This window comes from Bos javanicus, chromosome 1 (genome assembly GCF_032452875.1).
Source record: "Bos javanicus breed banteng chromosome 1, ARS-OSU_banteng_1.0, whole genome shotgun sequence".
NCBI lineage: Eukaryota > Metazoa > Chordata > Mammalia > Artiodactyla > Bovidae > Bos > Bos javanicus.
The window spans coordinates 138,385,955-138,394,628 of NC_083868.1; the positions used below are offsets into that span (position 1 = coordinate 138,385,955).

At 48.9% G+C, this 8,674-nt stretch overlaps 1 protein-coding gene across 2 annotated transcripts; it reads right to left on the reverse strand.

Moving 5' to 3' along the window:
* Positions 1 to 1,994: 1,994 nt before the first annotated feature.
* NUDT16 (nudix hydrolase 16) lies at positions 1,995 to 3,581 on the reverse strand. 2 transcript variants are annotated; one of them, XM_061421507.1, is made up of 3 exons: positions 3,396 to 3,577; positions 3,032 to 3,301; positions 1,995 to 2,319 (listed from the first exon to the last, which is right to left on the reverse strand). In XM_061421507.1, the coding sequence occupies exons 1-3, from the start codon at positions 3,531 to 3,533 to the stop codon at positions 2,140 to 2,142; spliced, it is 588 nt and encodes a 195-aa protein (XP_061277491.1). In that variant the 5' UTR covers positions 3,534 to 3,577; the 3' UTR covers positions 1,995 to 2,139. The 2 variants fall into 2 exon arrangements, with proteins under 2 accessions (XP_061277491.1, XP_061277482.1); XM_061421498.1 differs by having other exon boundaries at positions 1,995 to 3,301; positions 3,396 to 3,581.
* Between the last annotated feature and the right edge of the window lie 5,093 nt (positions 3,582 to 8,674).

An 8,674-nucleotide genomic window follows, 5' to 3' on the forward strand; every position in this document is an offset into this window, starting at 1 on the left:
CCCCTGACCATGGCCTGTGGGCCTCTGCACGTCTGGTTCCTGCTTTACTTTCCCTTGCTTACTTTATTTCTTTATTTTTTAAGTATTTATTTGGCTGTGTCAGTTCTTAGCTGCAGCATGTGGGATCTTTCATTGTGGCACTTCGGCTTAGCTTGCATGCAGCATGTGGTATCTTCCTGGACCAGGGATCGAACTTGAGTCTCCTGCATTGACAGGTGATTCCCAACCACTGGACCACCAGGGAGGCCCCTCCCCTTGCTTACTTTAATTATACTGGTCCTTTCAATTCCCCAGACCATGCTCTGGTAAAGCAGGCTGCAAATTCTTGGCATCATCCCCTGCCACCCTCAATTGAGAAGTGGAGTCTCATTTCCTACCTTTGTTTTAGGATAATTTGCCCAGATTCCTCCTCAGGGCTTTAATATCCAGAATCCTCTCCCCACACTCCTCTCTGGCTCCATTCTTCAACCTAAACGCTCTTCAGAGGCCCTTCCAGACCACCTCAACTAAAAGTGAAAATAACAAGGCAGAACCTGCAGCTGTCCTTTATTTCCTTCTTAATGTTGTTCAGTTGCCCAGTGGTGTCAGACTCTTTGTGACCCCATGGACTGCAGCACACCAGGCCTCCCTGTCCCTCACCATCTCCCAAAGTTTGCCCAATTTCATGTCTATTGCATCAGTGATGCCATCCAGCCATCTCATCCTCTGATGCCCTCTTCTTCTGCCCTCAATCTTTTCCAGCATCAGGGACATTTCCAATGAGACAGCTGTGTGCATCAGATGACCAAAAGACTGGAGCTTCAGCTTCAGCATCAGTTCTTCTGAGTATTCAGGGTTGAGTTCCCTTAAGATTGACTGGTTTGATACAGACATATAGACATAAATAAAACAAGCAAATAAGCATCATAATTTACTGTATCTTCCTCTCTAGAGCAGGGGTTGGCAAACCGTGGCCCACACCTTTTTAAATGATTTTACTGGAACAGTCACACCCATTGTCCATTGCTACTTCTGCCATGGCAGTTACACAGTTGCTACAAATGCCATGTGTCCTACCCAGCCTCAGATACCTACCATTTGGCTCTTTAAATATCCTGGCTGCACAGAGAGTAAAATCTGTAGCTCTTTCATCCTTAGATCAACAGTACCTAATACAGTTAATTGGTTAAAGGGACTGAAGAGCTTTGAAGCCTGGCTATAAGCCCTTCTTTACTAGGGGGCTCTTTGTGGTGCAGCAGGGTACGGCCAGATCCCTTCACTGTCCTGAGTCTAAGAGATCCCAAATGGAAACCCTGGAGGAGATGCACCAGAACCCAGGAGTCCTAAGTCCAAGGTCAGTCCAAGGAGGCCAAACCCTTTCCTCATCCCTTCTGCTCAGTTTCAGAAGAGGACAGGGGGTAGGTTAGGGCCCTCTACCAGCTTTCAGGGAATATTGCTCTGACCAACCCCTTAGGCAAGGATGAGACCATACTTTCAGGGAAAAATAGGTCCCTCTGCTTCTCTGCTTTCTCTACCAAGTATGGGCTGGGCTAGACTTTGGGAACAGCCATGTAGGAATGTAGAGAAAGACTCTTCCTGGTTCAGAAGCTTCTCCCCAGCAAGGAAGTGAGTATGCTGATATGCCACTTCCTGCTTAAACTGGACATCACAAGGGATGGGGGGAGGCATAAGCTTATGTGTGTCCTTAGTTGCTCAGCTGTGTCCGACGCTTTGTGACCCCATGGACTGTAGCCCACCAGGCTCCTCTGTCCACGGGGGTTCTCCAGCCAAGAATCCTAGACTGGGTTGCCATGCCCTCCTCCAGGGGGTCTTACCAACCCAAGGATAGAACCCAGGTCTCCCGCATTGCAGGTGGACTTTTTACTGTCTGAGCCACCAGGGAAGCGTGTGCACAAATATAAAGAAAAGAGGCAGGCTCTGAGAATCTGTCAGGCCCCCAGGATGAGCTGCAGATTTTTGCCACTGATGCCATGAGTCACCACGGGGTCCTCTGCTCAGAACACATTACATACTCTTTTAATCTGTTATCATCTATCAAGCCCAGGCCCAGAAGAGAAAACATTCCCTTTTTCCTCCCTGCCTCCCCAGTACAAAGGCCCTGATCTCAGGCAGGTTTCATGGGTCCATGGAGGGCTGCCTCTAGGGAGGAGTTGAAATCTTAAGGCGTGCAAAAGAGCCAGGTTCCAGCAGTCCCAGGTTCTGGACGGCTTCCAGCAGCTGTTCCCGTGCATTTCCAATAAAGGTATTCTCCAGGAAGGCAGGCAGGCCTCCCACACCATCCCGCAGGGTATACAGGGGCACCCGCACCAGGCCCAGCACCTGGGAAAGGAAAGAGACAGGAGACTCTGGAAATTCAGGGAGCTTATCCTAGCCAGATCTTTCTAGATCAGAGGTCTAACCCCTTATCAGTTCAACATAATGAGGCCTGAGCATGCACACCTCTGGGGACATAGAGGGCACAGGTCCTTGCAGACAAATAACCCAGGTTGTGTTATACATCTCACAAATGCCAACCCTTCCCACACCACCTTAGTGGCTCCCATCTCCAAAACGCACACTACACCAGTTTCTCAAAATTTGGTACCCAAGGCAGCCACATTAGCACTATTTAGGAACTTTTGAAAAATTCAAATTCTCATGTCTTTCTCCCCTCCCCAGCTGAGCAATTATGGGAGTGGGGTCGGTAATCACTGTTTTAATAAGCCTCTTAGATGATCCTGACTAGCATACACAATCTATCCCTCTCTCCCCTAGCCCAAGTGCCAAAGTTTTCCAAAAAACATCAGGCAAGAAAAAAATAGGGCCTAAAGTGCCAAGTCTGCCATTATAAAGTGGTAGCAGAAGAGTGATTTGGGTGGCTGAGTTTTAGAAAGACAATGCAGAGGCCTGTAAAGAGGAGAGAGAGCAAGATCTTTGCAGGGAGGCCAGGTTGGCTGTAATTAATCACCCAGACACCAACTACACGAGGAAACAGCTGGGACAGGCCTTCCGGGGCTGGAGGAGGCGGGGTGGGGTCCTGGGCTGGCCCCACCTCCAGCCCGTGGTCTCGGGCGCGAGGCGCGCCCATCTCCACCGCAGTCAGCTGCTCCAGGGTCAGGAGCTTAGTGTAGAAGTGCGCCACCACGCGCGGCCGGGACCCAGCGTGGGAGCTGCGGTAGTCAGCGCGCTCCACACGAAAGGCGCCCGCAGCCTCGCCCAGCTCCTCGCCCAACTCGCGATTCAGCCCGTCCTCCAAGCTGCCGTCGCGCAAGTCCACGAAGCCGCCAGGGAAGCCCAGGCGCCCATCAAAGCGCATCTGCATCTGTGGAAAAGGGAAGCTGGGATGGCCGGGGACGCCCAAGGCGGCCTGGCCGCGGGGCGGGGGCGGGCGGTGGCCGGGAGCGCCCCCTCCTCACCAGCACGGCGTAGCGTAGCGGAATGCGGCCAAAGAGCAGCCCTGGGTCCGGTGCGTAGAGCAGCGCGTGGCACGCGTGCCGCCAGCCCGGCCCCAGATGCAGGGCTTCCGACAGCTCAAGCCTACGCATACCGGCCATGGCCTGCCTTCCCCAGCTCTGCGGCGCGGAAGGCCCAGATAGGCAGCCGTGGGCCACCAGAACCAATCTCTGCAGGGCCCGGGGCGGGGCGCGGTGGTACGGACCAATCCCTGCAGGGCCCTGCGGCCAGGGCCAATCCCTGCGGGGCTCGGGCGGGACGCGGCAGCGGCCGCAGCCAATCAGAGCGGGACCTGTGGGACACCTGGAAAGTGGCCCTGGGCCGGGGCGGGTGCTGCAGGAGTGGCGGGATTCTGGACGCGGAAGGACTCCCGTGATAGTGCTGCAGTCACAGTCTAGCTTAAGGGTACTTCACCAGTGTTGGGATTGCTGAGTCGTGCGCAGAGGTTTTCTGCCTGCGTAGAGTTTATCTAATTAGGGACAGGGATGCGTCCTGGGAGCCACACCTGGTTAGTCTAGATGGTTCCCCGGGCCTGCGGTGGAAGGGAATAGAGCAGAATTGGCTCAGAGCCTCGACCTATCCTGTACAGTGGGGACAGAGATGGGTTTAAGAGCCATCCTGAGGGTGGTACTGCAGGGACTTAATAGCTGATTGAGTGGGTGGGGAGGGATACTTTGCCAGCGTGATGGCAGGGTTTCCGGCCTGAATGGATGGCGCTGTCACTTTCTGGGATGGGTATTATAGGATGCGGTGTGGGGGTGTAGTTCTGGTCAGGGCTTGGGGGTGGCGGTAAGTGGTGGATAGAATGGACAAGACCCCGAGATTTTCCCAGAAAGGGCTGTGTTTGAAACCCCTGTGGGCGCAGGAAGGAGAGAGAGCAAGAGTCATAGGTAGAAGTGTCCAAGGCTTTCTAGGCTCAGACCACTGAAGGAAGGAAGGTGGGGAACAGCCCACCCCCAGAACTGGAGGCTCCTCAGCGCCTGATGCTGAGTGAGGAACAGGGGTTCAGGATCCCTCATCCTAAACCTCTACACCTTTTTTCAGGCTCTGCATTCTATGTAGGTTCTCTCTTCATCAGCAGTCGGTATTTATTATGCAAAGGATAGGAGGAGTCAGCTTCTAGAGAGGCTGGGCTTGGAGTACAGCCTGTAAATGACAGCATGTGGTAAGAAAAAGCCCAAGAACCCTCCCAGACACAGGCTGGCTTTAACAAAAGTCAGTCAACTCTCTCTGTTAAGTAGAACGAATACCAGCCTATTAGGCTTCCTCAAAGCCTTTGACTGTGTGGATCACAATAAACTGTGGAAAATTCTGAAAGAGATAGGAATACCAGACCACCTGACCTGCCTCTTGAGAAATCTGTATGCAGGTCAGGAAGCAACAGTTAGAACTGGACATGGAACAATAGACTGGTTCCAAATAGGAAAAGGAGTACATCAAGGCTGTATGTTGTCACCCTACTTATTTAACTTCTATGCAGAGCACATCATGAGAAACACTGGACTGGAAGAAACACAAGCTGGAATCAAGATTGCTGGGAAAAATATCAATAACCTCAGATATGCAGATGACACCACCCTTATGGCAGAAAGTGAAGAGGAACTAAAAAGCCTCTTGATTAAAGTGAAAGTGGAGAGTGAAAAAGTTGGCTTAAAGCTCAACATTCAGAAAATGAAGATCATGGCATCCGATCCCATCACTTCATGGGAAATAGATGGGGAAACAGTGGAAACAGTGTCAGACTTTATTTTGGGGGGCTCCAAAATCACTGCAGGTGGTGACTGCAGCCATGAAATTAAAAGACGCTTACTCCTTGGAAGGAAAGTTATGTCCAACCTAGATAGCGTATTCAAAAGCAGAGACATTACTTTGCCAACAAAGGTCCGTGTAGTCAAGGCTATGGTTTTTCCAGTGGTCATGTATGGATGTGAGAGTTGGGACTGTGAAGAAGGCTGAGCACCGAAGAATTGATGCTTTTGAACTGTGGTGTTGGAGAAGACTCTTGAGAGTCCCTTGGACTGCAAGGAGATCCAACCAGTCCATTCTGAAGGAGATCAGCCCTGGGATTTCTTTGGAAGGAATGATGCTAAAGCTGAAACTCCAGTACGTTGGCCACCTCATGCGAAGAGTTGACTCATTGGAAAAGACTCTGATCCTGGGAGGGGTTGGGGGCAGGAGGAGAAGGGGACGACAGAGGATGAGATGGCTGGATGGCATCACTGACTCGATGGACGTGAGTCTGAGTAAACTCTGGAAGTTGGTCATGGACAGGGAGGCCTGGTGTGCTGCGATTCATGGGGTCGCAAAGAGTCGAACATGACTGAGTGACTGAACTGACTGAACTGAGGTGGCTCAGTGGTAAAGAATCTGCCTGCCAATGCAGGGGACACAAGAGATGCAGGTTTGACCCCTGGGTGGGGAAGATCCCATGGAGGAGGGCATGGTAACCCATGCCAGTATTCTTGCCAGGATAATCCCATGGACAGAGGAGCCTGGGAGACTGAAGTCCATGGGGTTGCAAAGAGCCTAATACTGAGCAGGTAGGCACATACCAACCTATTGGGGATATTAAGAGACTTAGAGCACTCAGAACAGTGCTAGGCACAGCAAATGTAGCTATCTTTGGAGTTCAGGGTGGGCCAGAGAGCTGTGTAAAGGCTGGCACTTGGAGCTCACCAGGCCTCAGCATGGGGTAGGTTGGGGTAGGGGGTGGGGGTGGAGTGAGGGATCATCTTTCCTAGCTTAGTCTTCTTAATAAATGGCAGAGATGGCATCTACTGACAGAGGCAATTGAATCAAAGTGATGAAACTGTATGTGTGATATAAGTCATTCCCCTCTTAGAGTTCTAGAAAATTTAAGAAATTTCCAGGGGTCTAGAAATTGCCAAGGTTAAACAATTAAACTTTGCAAAAAGCTAATAAAGACTGCCAATTCCAGAATGTAAATTGGTGTAGCCACTGAGGAAAACAGTACAATGTTTTCTCAAAAAACTGAAAATAGAGCTGCCATATGACCCAACAATTCCACTCCTGGATATATATCCAAAAACAAGACAAAGACAAACAAACACTTATTGAAATTGAAAAAGATACATGCACTCCAGTGTTCGTGGAAGCATTATTTACAATTGTCGACCAACCAGAATGTCCACTGACAGACAAGTGGATAAAGAAGATGTGGTATAAATACAATGGGATACTACTCAGCCATAAAAAAGAATGACTTGGAGGGTGTTGTGTTAAGTGAAATGAGTCAGACAGAGACAAATGCTGTATGATACCACATATATAGAATCTAAAAAAAAATACCATAAACTAGTGAATATAACAAAAAAGAGGCAGACTCACCAATTTAAGAGAACAAACTGGTGGTTACCAGTGGGGAGAGGGAAAAGGGAGTGGCAATATAGGGGCAGGGGACTATGAGGTACAAATATTAGGCATAAAGTAAACTACAAGTATATATTGTACAACATGGAGAATATAGCAAACATTTTATAATAACTAAATGGAGTATAACCTTTAAAACTTAAGAATCACTATATTGTATACCTATAATTTATATAATATTACATGTCAACTATACCTCAACAACAAAAATATAATAAAAGAAAAAACCCTGCTAATTCCAAGGTTCCATCCCAGACAAAGGGATTCAGAATCTCTGGAAGTGGCACTGAGGCGTAAGTGGATTTCTTTTTTTTTTAACTATTTGTTTATTTTTGGCTGTGCTGGGTCTTCACTGCTGCATTTGGGCTTTCTTTGGTTGCGGTGAGTGGGGACCACTCTGGCGGTGGTTTCTCTCGCTGCAGTGCACAGGCTCCAGAGCACGGGCTAGTAGTTGGGACACACGCGCTCAGTTGCCCCACGGCATGTAGGATCTTCCCGGACCAGGGGTTGAACCACATCCCCAGCACTGGCAGGCGGACTCTTGACCACTGGACCACCAGGAAAGTCCCATAAGTGGTTTTTATATGCATTTGAGGTGACTCTGATAAGGAACCAGGGCCGAAAACTGTGCCCTAAACTTAACCCTTACCCTTAACACTCTAAAGGTTACTTGGTTTCTCTCTAGAAGGGCTTCCTTGAGGATTTAGGGTCGATCATGCCTTTTTCCAGGGCTTCGAGAGATTGTATCCTCTAATGGCTGCTTGAAAGAGACTTTTAATTCAGCTATTTCTATGGCAACGTGAACAACTATGAAACCAAGACAATAGCTCTACAAGAAAATGACTGGAGACCAGAGCTTTTCCAGGATGGATGAATATGGAAGCCATCAAGACCCTCCGGCCTGGCCTGCCTTTCCAAACTGCTCTCTGCCTTTGCTGGGGGAGCCCCAGCCTCTGCCCCAACCTCTCCTTTTCCACCTCCTGAGGCGGATTGCCCAGCAGCTGGGGCTAAAGGTCGAGAGCTGAGCCACTAGCCTCCAAATATGCTCCCAGTTCAAGAGCAAAAATAGCTCAGTGTTCAGCCTCAGAGACTGCTTAGGGAACTTATTCATGATTTTTAAGTAAATGAGAAGAGAGCTCTACCTCAGGCAGCCAAATAGTTGATGATGTTGTTGTTCAGTTGCCCAGCTGTGTCTGACTCTTTGCATGGACTGCAGCATGTCAGCCTTCTCTGTCCTTCACTATCTCCCAGAGTTTGCTCAGACTCATGTCCACGAAGTTGGTGATGGCCATCCAACCATCTCAACCTCTGTCATCCCCTTTTCCTCCTGCCTTCAATCTTTCCCAGCATCAGGGTCTTTTCTGATGAGTCAGCTCTTCCCATCAGGTGATCACAGTATTGGAGCTTCAGTTTCAGCATCAGTCCTTCCAATGAATATTCAGGACTGATTTCCTTTAGGATTGACTGACTAGATCTCCTTGCAGTCCAAGGGATTCTCAACAGTTTTCTCCAATGCCACAGTTAAAAAGCAATCAATTCTTCAGTGCTTAGCCTTCTTTATGGTCTCACATTGGTACATGACTACTGGAAAAACCAGGTTTTTCTTTCTATAGAGGTTCCAGTTATTCAGAGAAGAAAGATGAAGTCAATCAAAACTTTGCTGTTTTTTAAACTTTAAAGAATTAAGAGAGCCTAAGAAATGATCATCAATGGCTGCCAGCATCATTAAAATGATGGAAAAATGTCCCACCTATGAAATATTCTTGCCCCAAAACTGAATTTGAATCTAGTTATCATATTATAAGAAAAAAAAATATTTTTCAAATATCAGGAAGAAGTTAGGGTGATCCAG